Raw genomic sequence first — 22,609 nt, forward strand, 5'->3', positions numbered from 1 at the left:
TGTATCATTCAACAACAAAATATCATTTATTGGCTTGAAAAAAACAAACAGCAGCTGAATTATGAATCAAACAATATGTCGACGCACATATATACAATTATACAGTTCAATTATTTACACAAGAAACACTTAGATCATTGTACTCAGTATGAGGCATTGATATACCTATGAGCAGCCAAGAAACATATGTACACTGTAATACAATGCATGTAACTTGCAACGCTTAATCTGTGGAAGTTTAGAATTTGTTCACATTTCTGAAATTTTTCATATACAATGTACAACTAACATCAAGCAGTGTACCAGTCTCTACAGATGACAAAGCAATGAAATACAGCAATCTCAATGTACAGATGTATTATGTTTGCCAGAGGGTTTGGTTGTGGGACTGCTGAAAATTATAGACAATAATGATGTCCACAGAGTGTTGGGTTTATCTGTTCTTGGGTATAGCCCAGAAATTACATCTTCAGTTCTGCTATCACAAAGTATGTTGTAGAGTAGAAAATACTGTTTGCAAAATATCCTTCCATTCTCACTTTGGAAATTATTGAAAGTACTATATTGTTGGGGGACGAGCAATTTAGTCTCTTCCCTCTGTTATATTTTAATTCAGTCATTCTCTTTATCATAAGCTTTGGAATGAAAAAATGTGCATACATTTATCACAAGTTTATTTTTGCAAACATAAAATAATGCAAGCAAACAGTTCGGAGTGATTCTGAAGATTGTGATTGTCGGTAAAAAATTCAAAAGTGAAACATGGGACTGGCTGCATAAAAATCAAGAATTAAGACAGGATCATCATCACTGTAACATCTCTTTAATCTCAGGATGTTGCTGGATATAGTTTGAGTGTGCAAAGATCACAGATTATCTACAATATCATCTTTGGAAACCAAATCTCTATATTATGTACTATCCATTCAAAATAAAGTCAGCCCATCTGACTTTTTATTTCCGTAATCTCACAACCTGTCATCATCAACAAACCAGTTGACCAACTGGTATCACACCTGACTTATACAATGTATATCAGCCGTCTTATCCATACCTGCATTCTAAATGACTATTGATTAGGATTTATCATTTGGATTCATATGAACTCAATTCTGAAGGATTTAAAATCTAAATTTGTTTTGAAATATGAGTCTCTCGCAGTCTCTCTCTTTCTTTTTTCACATTCTAATGTATTGGAAGTTCATTCTACCATGTGTATGGCATGAGAGTAGATTACTATAACAAAGAATTGATTTGATACACGTGTACACTGTATGTGTCTGCAAAATATCTTTTTTTTTTCCCATGCTGTAGACAATTCAGCTGTATCGATACCGAATCATCAAGATTTTCTTGCAATCATTTCCACACTTGGAAAATCTATGCACAGGTGTATCTTATGTACACCACAGGACTGCAGAATGAAGGGGGGTTGGAAATAAACCCAGAAAAAAAAAAATAGAAGAAAGAATATGCAAGAAAACCTACGACTTACAAGGACTTCGAAAGTTTCTCCCTACAGTGGGGGTAAGGGGGAAGGGAGCATTTGACTCAGCCAACCACAAGCCCCCCATTCCCCCACCCCCCACCAATAAGAGCTACCAACAGTGCAGCAAATATTTCACTGCTTTATAATGATAACACATGTGCACCCTGTAGCTCTTTTTGTGAACATTGTAGGCCGTATCAAAGAATTCTCTACAGTATGAGTAATGTACTCAAAAGATACACATGTTTATTGAAAAAGAAAATCCATCAATGAGGATGTTCAAAATAGAAACGCTGGATTTGGAAAGAGGGTGAATGACATCTTCGTGAATTCTCAGGTAGGACAATCACAAATGCTGGATCTTACATGTACAACAATCTCTCAATCTAACCTTCCACAAAGTGTCCGCAACGGTCTGCAACTGACAACCCTCCACACTTGGACGGCATAAGGTCTTCAAAAAAACACACACAGCCTCGACGGCAAACGTCTCTCAATTTCAGCTCGGAACACACAGGTCTCAGCGCATCATCCCCCTGTGCGTTGCGGGTGCCATGGCAACCGGATGTTTCGTTTCATTTCTCGTCCTCGGTCAGGAACGCTCTCGTCCCGCTGTCTGGTGAGGTGATCCTCTGCTGGTGTCGTCTCAGTTTGACCTGGGGTCGCGGAAAAACAGAGATACCTAATATGAACACTGACCTGTCTTGCACTTCAGTTATGTGACTGCAGCGTCAGTTGAATACAATGTGGATTTGATGGTGTTATCATTCAGTTCAAATTGAATTTTTGCGTCTAGTTATTTGATTGCAAATGATTAACAAATTGCCTTCATTGATGTCACTAGACATTGACTACTCATTGTTTTAAGAGAAGCTGTGATAGAAGTTTTTAACCCGTTGAGGATGGACTGATTTTGCAACAAGACGCATTTTCCATAGACACCTGCCCGAGTATACTCGGGACTCGTCCTCAACGGGTTAAAGAATAACAAGTATGTAAAAGTTCCGAATAAAACACTGTATGATTGCTGCTTACAATGTATTTAGGCCCTACAAATGTACTTGGATGAAGGGCAATATGTCAATGAGTTGCAATAAAAACAACTTGATGCAAGTATTCATTAATTTGAATATGTTGGTGCTGTATGCAAACTGAAAGTAATGCCGTGGCTGCTGTTATACATGATCAACAGAGGAACTGTCATTCCTCATCACATCTATGGAATAATACATTGTACTTTGGAATAATGCTTCAGAACTGTCATTCAACAGAAACACTCAAATATGACAAAATATGCTATGTTCAATTCTGCCATGTTAACTCTCTCGCCATATCAAATACATGTACCTGGTATGCATTTTTTATTCAAGTATAAAATACATCCTTGTCGACCTTGTACAAAGTGAAAAATTGGTGAGGTAAAAATAAAAAAAAACCTTATTGGATATAAGCATGTTTCAATGCTATATTGCGTGTGTCAAATTTCTTGTACACTAAAAGCATTTTCCCTATTCCCTTTTATAGAACTGTGGTGAGGTTGACTGTAAACAACAGCATGGCTTTGATACTAGTGCAGTACTGCACTTTAAAACCACTTTTATACACTCAGGAATTGTTATCTCAGAAATGATCTTCACTCTCAGCAACAAGCAAAGATTCCAGTGTGCTCATACAACCGTGCATGCATTAGTACAGAGACACAGAAAGTAGGCATTCATAGATGAAATTGCATGAAAGCAGGCAAAATAAAACAAAACAAAACTTTTGAAGCCATATTCAAGTAACCTCTGACCTTCAATGGGTTTTGCCTACAAGCATAGCTGTGGCATACCTGGGCAAAGTATGCATTAAAAAAAAAAAGAGAGAGAGAGAGATCATTGAGCTTCTCTCTTTTAAAATCCAAATAACAGGGAGCAAGGCTATCTAAAAATGGCTGGACTACCCTAAAGGCCCGGTCCCACTGCACTTACGGATGCAAAGAGAATGTAAAGCGTACAAAAAATCTTGCCATCAGTTGGAAAACGCTACGAATCCGCTGTGTACCCATCGCATACGTGTTTCATCCGCTCTATCCATCGAGCATCCGTCCACTGTGATTTCATCCGCGCAAAAAGTTTTAAGCTGCTTAAAACTTTTAGAACGGATGAACTTTCCGCTGTGTACGATGCAAATCCGCGACATACGAGCAACAAACATTGTATGTCCGTGCGGTATCCCTTAAACGTCCGCTGCATCCTCTCTACATCCTCTGGGCATCCTCGCAACTCACATCCGCTGCAGCTAAAAACGGAAAGAGGGAGGAAAGATATGGTACGTGGAACGTCTTTACATCGTTAATAGCACGTTAATAGAAAGGATGTAAGCGTATGCATCTCGTATATAAAGCATTTCGAAAGCATCCCCCCTGCATCCGCTCTGCATCCGCTTTTTCTGCTATGCGTCCGTTTCGCAATTATCTCCGGTAACCCCTTCGGAGCTGTCATCCCCTTCCATCCGCTTTCATCCGCTAGGCTTCCGATGAACATCCGTTTAACATCCCGCTACATACTACCCACGTCCGTTCTATTTCCGTTCTGTTACCGCCAATTTTCGCCAATTTTGTCAATTTCTGGAGCGGATGAAAGCGGATGAAGCCATCCCCGAAATTTTGCTCGTCCGCTGTGTCCTTTCTGCATACGCTTTGTGTCCGTCGGCCAGTGGGACCGGGCCTTAAAACAATGCCTCAACCACCCTCCTAGTGCAATCACAATAAATCATAGCTTCAAAACTTTGTATACATTTCATAAACTATCACTTTTCGATTGTGAGGAATACCTGGAATTCATCATGGTGGATGTTTAATTTGTTCAGCAATTATGGTATAATGTACAATGTAAGTTGCTGTTTGCACATGGATGTGTTCTTACATGCTGGACCGTAATATTCTCTCTTCTTGCAAGATATACAGTGTAATATATAGCAGATGGGAGATTGAGGTATCAATATGTAACCGTGCATCACAAAACTACTGTAAAAAAGGAAATTTTCACTATGTTTAAATTTTCACGCATTTCGCACAATCAGAAACTAGCGCGGAAATAAAAGCACGCAAATATTTTTGCTTGCCATATGTTCCTGTAGTTGATGTCTTGATACCGCGGAATTAAAAACTCACGAAACTCTTCTTATCTGGCCAAGCGCGAAAAATTAGTCGCACTAAAAATATCCACTTTTACAGCATCATAAAGTCGCACGCCCTCAAAATACCTGTACAGAATGAAATAGGTCAATCTAGTCAGTCTTGAGCGTTTCATATTTTCTGAAGAGCAAGTCTTCTACTTCATTATTCTAGAGTTTGGGATCATTAAACGAATAGGAAGTTGTGTACTTAACTTCTTTTTTTTTTTCTAGAACACATTTATGTAAAACAGTGTGATTAGGTACGTCTCAGAAGCTTCTTTTCATTATAAGCCCTTTAAACACTCTTCACTTTTAGCTCTGATAACTTTTGAAAAAGCAATCCTACTGTATTGGAAGTTGGTGTTGGTCACGAGTAGAATGTGTTAATAGAGCATACTCAATTTCATTTTGATCCGATAATCCCTTCATTGTTGTTGCTGTGGACTTTTACATCCTTTTTTTTCCCCCTATTTATTGCAAAGATCACAGCTTGGTTTAAGTGCTTGAATAGACTTTTTGTACTTCAGAGCCTCTTTTTCTCAGTTCATACTTTCCTAGAGTGTGTTCTTTCTTTCCAATATATTCCGATGGGTTAGGAAAGTCCATTTTGCATTGAGGTATACATCATTCTAAAGCTTAGAATCTACTCTTCCAGAATCTGCCCAAACTAAAAATCCATGTCTGGTGACCTTTCGTTGTTTTTTTTAAAATGCAGGGTCACATATAGAAATAGAGGAAGGAAAACTGAACTTTGGACAGTGAAAGGGCTTTGTTAGAAATAAGAGCCAAGTTGAGGAGAATGATATCTCACAAGCTACTGTTGCATACAACCTTTGATCATTCTTAGAGATAAACTTGCAATAAACGTAAGCTCAAGTTTTGTAACCATAGCAACTTCCCCCATGAATTTAGTTGCATTTCCCTTGCTCCCCCTAATTTCAGCTCGTAAAAAAGTTTAAAGATGTTTCACTGCCGGTGATTCACAGGTGATTCGCCGATGAAAGACATTGTGAAAGGGAATAATGACTATTAAAAGATAGTGAAGTGGCAATGGTGGACATGATCAATATCTCTCACATGATCAGTCAATATTCCAGGGGTATTGCCTCCTGTTATTATACACCACCATAGTTACTTCCCCAGTGAATTGAATTGAGTGTGAAAGGTGCATGTTTCTGTTTCTTTCACCTAATAAACTTTAAATGGCACTTGATTGCCTGTGAGTATTGAAGAACCACTATGAACTTTAAACATGCTCCTGAAAACATATTCATTGCTGGGTAATTCCATGAAGTTGGGGCAGTGTCCATGTAGCATCGTGATATTTGAAAAATACATTTCAGCATAACTCAATATTAATTATGCTATACATTTATTGTTTGTAGGCTTTACATTTGCATTGAGGCCACACATTTTCCTGGAAATTTTGTGCCATTCAGACTCAATTTTGATGAAGTTATTAAACAATATGTAACGGTGTCCTGTAGCATCGTGACGTGTCCATGTAGCATCGTGAAATTTTAACATTTGGTCCTAAGAGACAATATATGGCAATTGGCTTGACCAAAATTTGATGCAATACGCATATTTACTAGATTAGTCAGATAGCTAAATATCTCAAATTTCCTGTACAGAGTTTTGATTTTAAAAGAAAATTACAAAATGTATCACGATGCTACGCGGTGTCCTTTTTTGTTACATTTGGTGGACACCGTGTAGCATAGTGACACATTGTGTAATTTTCTTGTAAAAGTAAAGCTGTGAAAAATAGAGTTAAGATATTTAGCTATCTGACTAACCTAGTAATTACGCATATTATATCAAATTTTGGTCAAGCTAATTGCATTAATTTGTCTTTTAGGACCAGATTTTAACTATCACGATGCTACATGGACACGTCACGATGCTACAGGACACCGTTACATTTTTTAAAAATAACTTCATCAAAATTGAGTCTGAATGGCACAAAATTTCCAGGAAAATGTATGGTCTCAATACAAATGTAAAGCCTATAGAGAATATATGTATAGCATAATTAGTATTGAGTTATGCTAAAATGTAACACTTTGTGCCCCAACTTCATGGAATTACCCTGCTCTATCATCACCAAAATACCCTACTCCACTTTACATTACAAGTGATATGGAATATTGTAACTATTATACACGTGTACTTCGTTTTTGCACTGGGAAGTGATATCTTCTTTATGGTCAGGCATACATTTTTAATAAGTGGCATAAACTTATGGTTATTTCATTTAGATGATGCATGTACCTCAGCTTATGAGCTATTCAAAAGGGTCTTTCCTATAAAGTTCTGAATCACAGCCATCTACATATAGCTGTACAATATCTGTGTGTGTTTGTGTGGGGGGGGGGGGGATCCATTATGTATACAAATGTACTTGTATGATTATACAAACAACAGTGCATGCTGGATAAGAATGCAGCTAGCACTCGTCATCAAACATGCAGTAGATTAATCCATCACACACCCACTGAGTTTGTGGTCAGTGCCATGATTCTAATCTTCTAGCACCAGTGGCATTTGAAGACTTAAGGCCCGTTTACACCGAGCACGGTACGGGCAACGGGCGGGGTTTTTGCTATGGTGCGCAAAAAGGAATTATGTCTGATTCTGATACAATATCACCTCCCCGGTAATAATTTTGTAACAAAATTAATCTTCAACTGGTGATTTTGTTGCTCTTGATTTTGACATAAGAAAAATATTTTGGGCGATTTTGTATCGAATTACTGATTCTTTTTTGACAGAACCAAGCATGATTCCTTTTGGCGTACCATAAAAAAAAAGCCCGACCGTTGCCCGTACCCTGCTCGGTGTAAACGCGCCCTTACATTGTAGTGGAAGAAACAATAGTTGACACCAGCAAAAGATTTCTCAGCTGGTATTTGGACACGCACACACATACACACATTTGAAGTAAATGCCAGAAGTTAGGGGAACAATGGAATCAGTCATTACAATTCACTGCAGATCAATATGCAAAGACAATGCTTAAAAATGCCAACTGCTGGAAAAACATGAAAAATGCACTCTGCCAATACTGTCCGTGTACTGTAAAAGTGGATATTTTCGCGCGACTAATTTTTCGCGCTAGGCCGGGTCAGAAGAGTTTCGCGTGTTTTTAATTCCGCGGAATCAAGACATCACGCACAGGAACGTATGGCAAGCAAAAATATTCGCGTGTTTTTATTTTCGCGCTAGTTTCTGGTTGCGCGAAATGTGCGAAAATTTCAACACCGCGAAAATTTCCACTTTTACAGTAAGTGAACATAGCATTCCATTGGAGGTGAATTATAAGTGAATGTGAACTCCATATGAACTCCACACCTGTCTGGTTCAAGTTGTAATGATTTTGTGAAGGTAAAAACAGAAGCAAACAGATTTCAGAAAAATTAGACTCAAAAATACGAAAGTAATGGAATTCTGAGGCTTCACAAGTTTAAATGATACATTCTTGGATGTACCAATTAGGCCAAAGAGCAGCTAGGAGTAAGTTTTGTGGCCTGTTAGCAGCCTCTGATGAATTGATGCAATGGGGGGGGGGGGGAGAGAGACTTTTCCGTAGAACACATCAGTGCAACTTTCAGGAAAATCTGACGATCAATGAAAAAAATTATGAATTTTTAAAGAATTTTGGTGCCATCATCACTGGATAAGGAGACTGCTAAGCTACATTTCATGACATTGTTATGGACAATATACAATGTACAGAAAATATATAGAAAATTCAACATATTTTCACTTTCCTATCACAACAAAAGAGCAGTTGACTTTACTCTTTCAGAAAACAAGGGGGAATGATATTACATTTCATATATAAGTCACTAGCAAGTCAATGGAATGTGTACTTTTCATGAAAAATTAAATTTTGTGGAATTCTTATTTTTTTTTTTCTTTATGTTTCCATAATGCCATCATGGACTGCACAGAAAATTCAAAAATTCATAACTTTTTAACTGATTGTCTGTTTTTCCTCAAACTTTCACTGATGTGTTCTACTAGTGTTGCTGAACACTTTCACTAAATCCACACTTATATTTGGGTTTTGGTTTCTCTCGTCTATAGATAAGCAGTCAAAAGAGTGATTTTGTCGTAACCACTAACACAAAGTTAGTATGATGACTCCAGTACCACATTAGTCTCCTATGGACCTGCCCACGCCGGTCCAATGGTCCCAGCACAGTAAAAATCACTATTGGGCCAGTAACTTTTCAGGAATTGCCATATCTACTGGTCTGACATGACTAAAAAAACAAACAAATAAACAAACAAACAAACAAACAAACAAACAAAAACAAAAAAAAAACACTGTCAAGCCAAGTCAAAAAAAAAGAACAGGACCAGTAAACTTTAGGTCAGACCAGTAAATTATGGAAAAACTGGGTATCTACTTGTCCCAAGGGACAGGCCGGACCAGTAGAAAGGTTAGTGTGCAGCCCTGCATATTCACAAAATTAACTTTTTCTGTGTGTTCATGAAATTACTCTAAAAAATGGCAGTTATATTCTTGGCAGTATTCATGTAGAACAGAGATAACACAAAACTATATTATTGATCCAAACCATGATTTTTTTTAAATAATATATCAAATATCAAATATGAAAACTAATGGGAGAACTACGAGTAGATGGTATCATCTGTCTCATCTAATTTGCATACTGTGGTTGTGTTTTTTCGACTAAAACCTCTCTTATTTTCAGGTCTGATCTGAAAAAAAAAGCCTGCCATTCTTTTTGTTTCAAATTACTCTGTTCATTAAAATCAACATGGACATGGATGAGAAATTGAGTTGGTCTTGAAAGAAACTAACCTGGAGTTGCAGCTTGTTGGTGAAGAACATTTGCTTCCATCCCAGCTCCTCTGCCAGTGACTTCATCTCCTCCGTCACAGTATCACAGTGCCGCTCGTAGATCTGCTCCCACAATGCCTCTGCATTACAAATCTTTTACAAAAGGACAAACAAAAATTTGTTGCCTTTTTTTTTTCCATGAGTGACCAACTTGTTACTCTAATCTGTTGGTGACTGCCTTGAAGAATTTACTCTTTGGTCAACACACCCCCAAGCCCCAAAATGATGACCTTTGTTCTATGCTCAAAGGACAAGTTCACCTTCATAAACATAAGGGTTGAGAGAATGCAACAATATTAGTAGAACACATCAGTGAAAGTTTGAGGAAAATTGGACAATCGATGCAAAAGTTATGAATTTTAAAAAATTTTGTGTTGGAACCGCTGGATGAGGAGACTACTAAGGCTCATGATGTCATATGAGTACAACAGTATAAAGAAAATTCAACGTATTTTCACTTTTTTCGCATACTAAAAGCGCACTTGACTTGCCTCTTTCTAAAGGCAATGGGAATAATATTACCCATAAAATATGTCAGTAACGAGTCAAGGGAATGTGTACTTTTTTCAAAAGATGAAATTTTGTGAAATTCTCTTCATGTTTTCCTTATATTGTTGTACGCATGTGACATCATGCAGTAGTCTTCTCATCCAGCGGTGACTGCACAAAAACTTTAAAAATTAATAACTTTTGAATGGATTGCCCGATTTTCCTCAAACTTTCAATGATGTGATATACTAATATTGCTACATTCCCTCAATCCTTATGTTAATGAAGGTGAACTTGTCCTTTAACAAAAGCCACTGGTTTCTCTGTTATGCAGAATGCAGTTAAAAGTATGTTTAGGTCAAATTAATCTGTTGATACTAGTTTGACTTTCTTGCACAGATCCTTTTAAAAATTTTTAAAATACATGCACATACTGGACCTCTCACAGTCCCACTTATATGTAATAACAATGATAATAATATCATTGTTATCAATAATAACACTAATTATGCAAGGCAATTCCTGCCTTTCACATTAATTTCCCGTCTGCTGAAATTGAATTGCTCCTTCAAAATTTTGAATACAATTTAGAAAATCAATTTTTGTATAAAGTCATCCTTATATATTCATCCCAAACACTCAGGCAGATACTAAAAGCAGTTATCAAATTTAAAGAGAACTTGGTCTGGTAACGCTGATTTCCAAGTAAGTGGTTCTCTTTGATGAACAAGCTCAAAACAAACTTTTCACTCTGGTGGCCATATCAGGCCACTAAAATCTATTATGCAAAATTTTGGTGGCCCGATAAAGGAATGCATTGGGTTGAATAAAATAAAATATGAAGAAACATGACAATCCATTTTAAATCTTAGTTGCCTGATGGGGCTGCCCCCAAATATAAACCTGTTTGAAAATTTGGTGGCCCGACATCATATCTTTAGTTTCCCCATGCCATTGGGCCATTGCTAATGTCGAGCCATGACAATGATCCCACTTCCATGAGTGGTTCTCACCTCATAGAACAACTTGCATGTTCCCGACAGTCTGGATACATCCTCGAGGTCTAGGAAAGAGCACATGTAAAGGAGCAGTGGCTTGGGCATCCTCATGATGTAATCCACCAATCCCTGGGAGAGCATGACAGCATAGTCCTTCACACGGGCTCCAAACACTCTGCCCACTTCAACTGCAGCCATGCAGAATAAACATGTACATGTACATCAAGTCAATAGTATCATAAAAGGAGATATTTTCTTTTCTGTTCAATAATGAACTGACACATGTATGTAATCAATGCTTCTTATTGTTAAGTATAACATCTCTTCATAGCAATATACTTAGCCTTGGTCTTATATCATTAAGTATTTTTTCTGTAACTGGTAACTTTATTTTCTGTATGATAGAAAAAAACAAACACACACACACACACACACACACACCAATAATACATACCTGTACAAATGTGATGTCCTGTTTGTTGGTAAATTGATGAGGGTTTAATGGGACTGTACAGTACTGGTTTAGGTGGAGATTCATGTTTTGAACATTCCTAAGTGAGATAATGAGAAACCTCTTATGAAATATGAAAGATCATGTGATTTTAAGAAGGATTCAACATTTATTCGAGGAAAATTGGTTTTCAAATGGCTGAGATAAAAAAAGTGATAATAATAAAAGGCGACAGGCCTCGCCTTTGATTAGGATCTCTTTGTTTCACCTTGTTTTTGGATATATCTCAGCCATTTCAAAACCGATTTTCATCAAATAAACTTTTGATGCCCCTTAGAATTGCATGCTCTTTGACATTTCATAGAGTGGTTTCTGAATATCTTGCAAAATGTTAAAAGCTAAATCCTCACCTCAACCAGAACTGTACACACCCTTTAATTATATTATGCAGTGCATTCAAGTTTGTGTCAATAGAAACAATGAATACCTTGAGGTTTGACAGACAGCATCCCAGGATACATCTGCAATATACAGCATTTCACACATGATACATGTATAACATAGAAATGTTGATTCTATATATTGTGTACACCATATATTTTGCAAGTGTATTATGGTAAATTGAAATTCTCAATTTGATTGTACAATTTGACATGTTAAGGAATTCGTGATCAAGAATCACACTGATGGGATGAGCAAGACAAATCATCACTCTTCAAAAGAAAAGTTAGCAATTTTCCTACACTGTGTTGTGTTATGGGACTCTGGGAGGTTATATTTTAATGAATTGCAAATTTGTGACCATCAGTCAGTTGCCGAATTTGCATAAATAAGAAAACAGTGAAATAATGCACTTGATTATAGTGTCGATACATGTTTACAATCATTTTAGTCTGCACATGAATAAAAACAAACCTCACAAAAACAACAACAACAACAACAACAACTAAAGGGCATGGATATCATTGACCTTGTAAAGAGTCAATGCCCTTTTGGTTTACAATAGGCAGGGCTGCACACTAACCCATTTTTTCTGCCGGTCCAACCTGTCTCTGTCGGACCGGTAAATGCTCCGTTTTACCATTTTTTACCGGTCCGAACAGAAAATTTACCGGTCAGCAACGACAACATAAAAAATATTAAGTGACTTGCAAACTTATTTTCTTGTTTTTTTATGGACGTCTTACCCCCCAAACCCATGTACATTTTACAGATTAATATTTTTTTTTAAACTTGCATTATTTGTTGCACAAGATAATATAAAAAAATATAATGTTTGTTTGTGATTTACAGTGTCAAATGATAAGAACAAAATCAGATTGTATCAAATGCGTTTGTGACTTTTTCTAAACATCGGAGCACGAACTTGCTGCGTAACCTGATCTTAATGGTCAGTTGGATTGCGACGATTTAATGAATTATTTTAGCTGTGATATTTTCTGATGCACGCGCTACAAGGGGTTCTTTATTTTTCTCCCGATAATCTATTCGCATTTGTGCATGCGTTCTTGAAAGGTACACGACATGCAGGGCCGAATTCGCAATCCTTTTTGCGCCCATTTCCACCGCAAATATTAGCGGGATTGTGACGATTTCATAAATTACCTCGGCTGTAATATTTTCTGATGCACGCCCCAAAAGGGGTTGAAAATGTGTCCTTTATTTTTTCCCGATAAACTCTTCGAATTTCGTAAGTGCGTTCTTATAAGATGCACCACATGGCCGAATTCATGATACTTTTTGCGCCTATTTCTACCTCAAATATCAGCGGGATTGTGACGATTTCATAAATTACTTCGGCTGTAATCTTTTATGATGCACGCGCCCAAAGGGGTTGAAAAGAGTCCTTTATTTTTTTCCCGATAAACTCTTCGAATTTCGTAAGTGCGTTCTTATAAAAGATGTTCCACACGGCCGAATTCATGATACTTTTAGCGCCTATTTCTACCTCAAATATCAGCGGAATTGTGGCGATTTCATGAATTACTTCGGATGTAACTTTTTGTGATGAACGCACCGGCTAGAATGGTTGAAAATGAATTCTTTATTTTTCTCCCCATAATCTCTTCGCATTCCGTACATGCGTTCTTTAAAGGTATACGACAGGGCCGAATTCACGATCCTTTTTGCGCCTATTTCTACCTCAAATATCAGCGGGATTGCGATGATTTTATGAATTACTTCGGCTGTAATCTTTTATGATGCACGCGCCCAAAGGGGTTGAAAATGAGTCCTTTATTTTTTCCCGATAAACTCTTCGAGTTTCGTAAGTGCGTTCTTATAAAAGATGTTCCACACGGCCGAATTCATGATACTTTTAGCGCCTATTTCTACCTCAAATATCAGCGGAATTGTGGCGATTTCATGAATTATCATTCGGCTGTAACTTTTTGTGATGAACGGGCCAAAAGGAGATGAAAATGTGTCCTGTATTTTTCACCCAATAATCAATTCTCATTGTGTACATGCCCACACGTTACGGCCGAATTCACGATCCTTTTAGCGCCTCTTTCTACATCAAATATCAGCCGAATTGTGGCGATTTCATGAATGACTTCGGCTGTAATCTGTTGTGATGCACGCACCAGCTAGAATGGTTGAAAATGCGTTCTTTATTTTTCTCCCCATAATCTCTTCGCATTCCGTACATGCGTTCTTGAAAAGTACCGGTATACGCACGGCCGAATTCACAATCCTTTTTGCGCCTATTTCTACCTAAAATATCAGCGGGATTGCGATGATTTCATGTATGACTTCGGATGTAATCTTTTATTATACATGCGCCAAAAGGGGTTGAAAATGTGTCCTTTATTTTTCCCCGATAAACTCTTCGCATTTCGTAAATGCGTTCTAAAAAGATACACGACACGGCAAAAAACATGATTCTTTTGCGCCTATCGTTTCCTCAAACTTCAACGGGAATGCGATGATTCTATGAATTATTATTCGGCCGTAATCTTTATGATGCACGGGCCAAAAGTGGTTGAAAATGTGTCCTGTATTGTTCACCCAATAATCACTTTGCATTGCGTACATGCCTATACATCACGGCCGAATTCACGATCCTTTTAGCGCCTATTTCGACATCAAATATCAGCGGGATTGCGATATGTCATTAATTATTTCGGCTGTAATCTTTTGTGATACATGCACCAGAAGGGTTGAAAATGCGTCCTTTATTTTTTTTCCCGATAATTTTTACGCATTTGTGCATGCGTTTTCAAAATTATACACTGCATGCAGGGCCGAATTCGAGATTCTTTTTGCGCCTATTATTGTTTACTAAAATTTCAACGGGATTGCGAATTTTTCATGAATTACTATTCAGCTCTAATCTATATGATGCAAGCGCCAAAAGGGGTGAAAATGTGTCCTTTATTTTTCTCCCGCTAATCTTTTCCCATTTTGTACATGCGTTCTTAAAAGGTATACGACACGGCCGAATTCACGATCCTTTTTGCGCCTATTTCTACCTCAAATATCAGCGGGATTGTGGCTATTTCATGAATAACTTCGGATGTAATCTTTTGTAATGCACGCACCAGAAGGGTAAAATTGTGTTTTTTTATTTTCTCCCGATAATCTCGTCGCATTTGTGCATGCGTTTTTCATAACCAAGACGGCATGCAGGACTGAATTCAAGATCCTTTTTGCGCCTATTATTTCCTCAAATTTCAACGGGATTGCGTTGATTTTATGAATTGTTATTCAGCTGTTATCTTCTATGATGCACTCACCAAATGTGTCCTTTATTTGTTTGTTTTTTTCTCCTCTATAATCTCTTCGCATTTCGTAAGTAAGCTTTTGAAAGATACGGCGCGGCCGGTCGAATTCATGATCCTTTTTGGGACGATTTCTACCTCAAATACAGTGTATGTAAGCGGGACTGCGATGATTTCATGATTTTTTTTTCTCCCTAGTATTATCTCTTCACATTTTGTGCATGCGTTCTTAAAAAGTACACGGAAGGGCCGATTTCGTGATCCTTTTTGCGCCTATCTTCATTATGAGACCATTCTGAACGAATGAAAATATTCATTTGTGAAATGACTGTGTAAAATTAAAATAAACGCAATCAGATCCATTTACTGTATCGCTGAATATCGAATTTCTTTTTACTTTTTCTAAAAATCGACACAAGTAAATTAGTTATAACATAACTGCCACGCTGCTGCGAAGCCGGGATCGGATCGATCTTGCGTTAAAAAATCATGAGTACAATGACCCAGAAATGCGTGCGTTTCTATCAATGTTTCTTGTCTGGCATGACCGCCGATCGCAAGCAAACGAAACGCAGTTACACTGTACATGCATGCATGGATTGTATTGCATTGCATGGCAGTGCGTGAGCAGCGCCAAATGCGCAAGCGAGCGCGAATAACTGGTCGACTGCTACTGCTCAAAACTAATACATTATGTTTACTGTACAAATTGCACCGGTAGACATAAACGAAAACTTGCGTAAAACTTGTTGAACAGTGCGATATCTTGCATTCTGTTTCTCCCTGATCGGGGCTGCTCTTTTTCTTTCTACTGACCCCACCAATGCTTTCTTCTTTTTTTTTTTTTATCGGTCATGTCGGACCGGTAACTTGCGGATTTCCTGAAAAGTTACCGGTCCGACAGTGACTTTTACCGGTCTTTGACCGTCGGACCGGCGCCAGTGTGCAGCCCTGCAATAGGCACTTCACCCTCTTCAGAAATCATTCAATGATCACTGCTTCAAAAGTACACCAATATACATCTTGGAATTCATGTCAGAATGACTGTCTGCCCTGAATTTGAAGTACACTTGTATGAATCTCCTATGATGAGATTGAATCTGGATAGAGCAAGAGAACAGTGATAGTGGTGCGTACCGATGGAGAAATTGTCAACATCTTTCATTCAATTTCAACCACTCACACTGTAGTCTGTCGTCATACTGAAAGTCCTCCAGAGGGTCTGTGCTCTCTGAGGGATTCAGTCGCTTGGCATCGTTCCTCAATGTGATGCGCCATGTTCTCCAGATTGTCTAGAAGTAAAAAGTAAACAACAATAAAGGAAAGCACAGGAAATTGTTACATTTGAACATCAATCTGGAAAGAAAAAGGAAATAGTGATAACTCTTGATTTAAAAAAAAAAAGAAATAAAAATTATATGACTAGATGAGAAGCATTTTCACACTACTAATACATGTGTATTGACTATTGTTGTCTATGTGTAGATCTACAAGCTGCATGTCAGTTCGGGAAACCCACTCACAAGGGGGGCCCCTCCTTATAAGTAACCCGTCCCCCTTATAAGTAACCCCGTCCCCCTTATAAGTAACCCCCGGGGCACCCCTTATAAGGAGTCTCCACGCTTTTTTGCAATGCAACGCGAAAATGAAAGGACTGCGGCAATTCGCTTGATTATGTCCATAAAGCTTCACAAGTTTCCTAGTTACTCACGAAATTTGAGCAAAATCGGTTTGAGGCATCATATCTAAAATCATGGATTTGAATGCGATGTCAAACGACCCATGCGAATGCTGAAATGCGAGCGATTACTGGCGTGAGTGTCGCCAGGCGCGGCGGCGCGGCAATGCTTGAGTGCAGACAGCCACCTGAATGAACGAAAGTCTCCGTACTCAGTCGCCACGTCTGCACTCAAGCATTGCCGCGCCGCCGCGCCTGGCGACACTCACGCCAGTAATCGCTCGCATTTCAGCATTCGCATGGGTCGTTTGACATCGCATTCAAATCCATGATTTTAGATATGATGCCTCAAACCGATTTTGCTCAAATTTCGTGAGTAACTAGGAAACTTTTGAAGCTTTATGGACATAATCAAGCGAATTGCCGCAGTCCTTTCATTTTCGCGTTGCATTGCAAAAAAGCGTGGAGACTCCTTATAAGGGGTGCCCCCGGGGTTACTTATAAGGGGGACGGGTTACTTATAAGGAGGGGCCCCCCTTGTGAGTGGGTTTCCCGAACTGATGTTGCCCAGCAGGGAGTAGTTTCTAGCTGGCTAACTATACACAGCCCAGTCGCTGTACATGGTACGTTGCGACAGGGCTGTACGCGCGCGACCACCAATCACTAGGAGAGGCGACGTAATCGTATCACGATAGCTTTGACTTTTGATACTTACGATCATTTTTGTCACCTCAAACTCATCGAGTATACTCTTCAATATTTACTCTACATCTGATGCTATATATATTCAAATGTACGTAATGAAACTTACCGAAATTGATCATCATATCCAGCATGTCCACACCGTACACAATCTTTCACGCCAGGCCAAGCTCAGATATCGGGTGGTCACGTGATGTGAATGCCCTTTCAAGCAGCGTACGCACGGTTACTAGTATAAGGTATACAGCTATAAACTGTACTGGGTTATTGTGTGGCAGACGCCAAGGTTTGTTCGACACTTTCAACGCACACGCGCTCGCTCTGGAGCACATCCGGTCACGCATGCGCATAAGTCAAGGCGCCATTTTGAATCCTGCAACGACGAAGCCCGGCGGTCAGGAATTGCGCCAGAAAGTGTCATTTATTTGTTCCACGGACTTATCGCAAGTGGTCTCCATGGACCCAGTGTGGCGAACTATTCTTCTGTAGCATTTAACGTGAGTAAAGTATTCTGTTTAAAGGAGAAAAGTATACATGTTCCTAAGTTTTGTAGTTGTGTTGAGGTTCCTCACTTCGAGGCTGCATGCCGTGCGTGTCAGACGCTGTTTTCGCATAGCGTAACAGTGTCTGGTCGGGCTACTAGCTGGCTAGATACAAAGTACAATTGACATTAGAATCTAACGTGTTAGGCCTACAATTACAATTCCCTTCAGTATCAGGTTTCAAAATTGAAATTTGGCACGTGATCACTCGCAAAGAGTCGTTTTCAGTGGTTTTGAGCTGAGCGCCGACATTAAAGTTGACGTCGATATTGATCGATGATTCCAATAAGAGATTGGTTTGAATTTTAATGAGTGACTGGAGTGGAAATTGCAATAGACTACATTATGTACACTGTACAGATGTAGATCGTGTAGTACTAACGGTTAGGCTACAGAGGAATCCGTGTTTGTAATGTAACGCCAGGGGAACGGGCATGGCCTCAACTGAACAGACAGCGCCAAATTCAACATCTGGGACTACAGAATCATCATCTTTACGCAAGCCCGTACTCTCGATGGCGTCCCAAATCTCGTTGAACTTTATATCTTTTAAAATACAAGGATTTGAGCAACATCTTTAAACATACGTGTTTGGTTGTGACGACAAATTGATGGAAATCCTTGGACGGGGAAGGTGCTTGACCAGTGATATCCAGCAAGACACCGTCTTTTGGAAGAAGAGACGCCATTTTCCACCAGTCTGTTTCTTCCGAATGTGGCGTCTCTCCAGAGATGGGGGGGCACGTACTCACTTCAACGGCCACAAGCCGCGCGCGGCCATTTTGTCACCCCAAATTCCACATTTTCATGCGCTTACCGTCTCTCTCTTATCATGCATAAACATTTTCCCCTCGTCGATCAGCCAATCAAATGTTTGATCTGAAATAATCGCCAATATCTTCCTCGTGTCATACTCATTCTAACAATGCCAATTTCATGAATAAAATAGCAATCCAAATATTTAAAAAAGTCATTCAAAAATTCCTGTTTCCTATCAATTTGATCTTCAAAAAATTTAAAAGTTTTTTGGTTGATTGATTAAAAATTATTCAAAGTTTTTTGCTGAAAATCATTAATATAATTTTGATATTTATGATTTTCTCTTCAAATTGGCCATTCAGTTTGCAAGTCTAATTGGGTAGAACTTTTTTTACGTGTGTCTGAAGTTCGGCAACAAATAAACAGAGTTTCCATCGTTTTTGACGTCGTGACCGTTTTTAGTCAATTTTTGAACATCCATGTGACGCTGAAGTGTAATTCTTCGTACCTCTTATACATTACGATATTACCGATGGCTCTATCTGATTGTTTTAGTTGATTCGGAGAAATAATCTTGATTAGAGTGATCTTCAACTGAGTTTAAAAGCAGCATAATCGTGTTTTGATCGGGACACGCATCTGGAGTACGCCGGTGCCGTTGGGGCGACGTGCAGGTGAGTTTCCGTTCGCATTCGATGTGAGCGTGGTCCCATGCCGTACTATGCGCGTAGTGTACGCGTCAAAAACCACCAACACAACTTGTAAAAAATATTAAAAATTCACTTTTATGTATTACGACGCATTTGCAGGTCAGCTTGTCTTATTATAATATTCTGAATCGCTACCAATCATTTTGTAAGTGTTTGATCCCTAACTTTGACACACAGTTAGCTTTTCAAATGTGTGTGATGATATCTCATCTGATTAGATATGAACATCACATTGACACATTGTTATGAATATATCATCATATTGACCTTATCTACAGTGCTATACCCATAGGCGTTGGGACTTTTTTTTTTATAGGGGGGGGGGGGGGAATTATTATTTTTTTTCCCCCTGCGCCAGCTCCAGTGGTCATGCTTTTAAGTTTTAATGCATGAGGCAAAGGGGTGTCGTATCTTTGCGTACCCGGTACCGGTAATACGTGTACATGCATGTTGGCTTTCATCCGCAGGCTGCAGACATGCTGGATGATTACGCTGAAAAGTAAAGTAAATAATAAAGATTTTTGAAAAAAGTTCTGGAGCCCTGATTTTTTATTTATTTATTTTTTTTTTTTTGGGGGGGGGGCGCTGTATTTGTACAGTAACTACATAAAAATTCAAAACAATATTTAAGTAGTCAGTATACTGCTTTGGTATTTTCCTGCCAGATGTACACAGACTTGATCTGCATAATCATGAAATATCAATATTCAGTCTCGTTCGCATTCAAATTAACATCCTTTATAGACAATATTATTATTGTATGGATACTTGAGAATCACTCATTGTTGGTTCAAACTAAATGATGAACAACATGCACCCTGGAGCAAGTTTATTTAGGTACCTGTATCTCCTCAGTCCTTTAAATGAAATTTGATATCTGCATTTTTGATGTACTTAAGTGTATTTGCAATGTATATTAGGTGCAATTCTACTGCGAGAAACTAAAGGACCATCACCTGAGTCGGTGAATGCTCAGCCGATTTCTTCTTGGTTGTCTTCTCTGCTGCTTTCGAAGCAGCCATCACGATAACAATCGATGCAGTACGTAGTGAGTCAGAGATTAGTGTTTGATTCATCAAGCAATTACAGTCTATTGTCTTTCTCTAGTTTCAGTAATCATAGATTTCCTTTGCATTCACTCATTGTTTGATCACTTTACTTTTTCCTGTTTCTGTGATAGGAAGCTGGGTTCAAAAAGATCCATTGTTCTTCGACTGATCAGAGATCAAGCTGGAGCTCGTCTGTGAGGGAGAAACGTCTCAGGTTGCTCCTTATGTTGTTAAGGTGGGAGTACATTGCTTCTCCCCCCTCGCTCACCCATGAGGCCAAGCCCAGCTCCCCAAAGCTGGTACCACGGGATAATGTTGTCTTCGACAATGTTGAGTTTTAATTTTCAAAAGGTGTAGTTCAGTTTTTGTGAAGTGATAAGGGAAGGTCACATACTGGCTTAGGCTTGGGTATTAGATTATAAAACATCTGACTTCTGTTGAGTTTTAATGTATAAGCTATTTATTTCACATACATAATTTCTTTGTGATTTTATCACTAGATTGGGAAGTTAGCAAGAGTTTAATTTTAGAATTTTAGTAATGTTTCTTTAACTATGAATAGACAAATATTGGAAAGGGAAATTTTATGAAGACTGACTCGTGAAGATATACCCCCCCCCCCCAGCAAAATACATGTATATAACTTATACAGTACTAATGAAAATGACAGCATGTATCTACATTACACTGACAATGGTATACATGTATATCCTATGTTCTGTCCCCCCTCAAAAGTAAAGGAAATAATCTATACATAACACTGCAACAAAGAGCCTATTTAAAAGTAATTTGTATGATATATTTTATATATGAATTTATAGTTTATGTTGTTATAAATTACAAGCTTATATTAATTATTGTAATAAACAGAAAAAAATACATTGCCTGTCCTAAGTTGCCATCCTTGAGAATTGCTGTTTTGTTTGTGGATTTTGCTAGCCTATCATTTCTTTTACAACTTTGGCTGCCATTGCCTCTGTTTGAGATGGTGTGAGGTCATTGCATGTGTTTCATGTTTTTTTATGATACTGGTGATCGTGGAGTGCTGCAACAGTAATCACCCATGTGTGTTTTGAAATTGATGATGCTTTTTAGTGGGGTCACCCTTGTTTTTTTAGTGGGGCCACCCTTATTTTTTTTTCCATGGCCAGTGAACATACACTGCATATACCAACATGAGGATCTTGCTCCCGATTGACAACATTTGTGGGCATTTTTTTCGAGAGAATTCAATTCAGTTCAGTTCAATTCAAGTAAAGTCAATTCAATTCATTTTTAATCGTCCAATAAAAACATCACAAGAAATTCAGTGCTGGATTTTTACATATAAATGACAAAACAACAAATACAATATGTACATAGAGAGAAGAAAACAACACGAAATAGTACATGATAAATAGATAAACAACCGAACACGTATGCAAAGTCAAACTGAAAAGAACAATCGTATGAAAACATGGCATGAAAACTGGCTCCATTGGCATGAAAAACTGTAGACAGAAAGATCCGTCTGTCTGGAGGAGTCTTTTATTTATCTACATTATTTATTTTATTTTATTCTTATTTATTTATTTATTTATTTATTTATTTTTGACGTTAACGCTATCCTGGGGATCCGTGGTAACCAGACGCAGTCTCCACGGAACGTTTCCCTGACGACCAGATGCAGACCAATCTTTCGGTCAAGAAAAACTCCAGACACCTTCCCTGTTACTGCGTTCCCAAACTCTACCCCCCCCCCCCCCCATGTCAGCCAGTGATGCGATAAACTGAAACAACTCAAATCAGCTTGCCCTAAAATACAACACAGCATCCAAATTAATCCATACAAAACAATATCAGTGATTATATCATTATATAAATTTCTTTCCAATCCCACCAATATTGCACATAATCACTTTACAAATTGTGAGATATAATGATAACGAATAATCATTGCAGTTGTGCGTCAGGAAAAAAAAATATGTATATATATATGTATATAT

General features: G+C 38.3%; 1 protein-coding gene across 1 annotated transcript; it reads right to left on the reverse strand.

Moving 5' to 3' along the window:
- LOC140244158 (F-box only protein 36-like) lies at window positions 1-18,869 on the reverse strand. Its single transcript, XM_072323787.1, has 5 exons — window positions 18,694-18,869; window positions 16,368-16,476; window positions 11,027-11,199; window positions 9,486-9,617; window positions 1-2,145 (listed from the first exon to the last, which is right to left on the reverse strand). The coding sequence occupies exons 1-5, from the start codon at window positions 18,793-18,795 to the stop codon at window positions 2,065-2,067; spliced, it is 597 nt and encodes a 198-aa protein (XP_072179888.1). The 5' UTR covers window positions 18,796-18,869; the 3' UTR covers window positions 1-2,064.
- Between the last annotated feature and the right edge of the window lie 3,740 nt (window positions 18,870-22,609).

This window comes from Diadema setosum, chromosome 21 (assembly GCF_964275005.1).
Source record: "Diadema setosum chromosome 21, eeDiaSeto1, whole genome shotgun sequence".
Lineage (NCBI taxonomy): Eukaryota > Metazoa > Echinodermata > Echinoidea > Diadematoida > Diadematidae > Diadema > Diadema setosum.

Bases quoted from the DNA above. Each gene is read 5' to 3' on its own strand.
- LOC140244158 (XM_072323787.1), bottom strand. From the start codon at position 18,795: ATGGCGTCTCTTCTTCCAAAAGACGGTGTCTTGCTGGATATCACTGGT. The intron at 16,477-18,693 runs GTATGTTTAAAG...TTTTACTTCTAG, and splicing joins TTGTCGTCACAACCAAACAC to ACAATCTGGAGAACATGGCG. The intron at 9,618-11,026 runs GTGAGAACCACT...CTTTTGTAAAAG, and splicing joins CATGCAAGTTGTTCTATGAG to ATTTGTAATGCAGAGGCATT.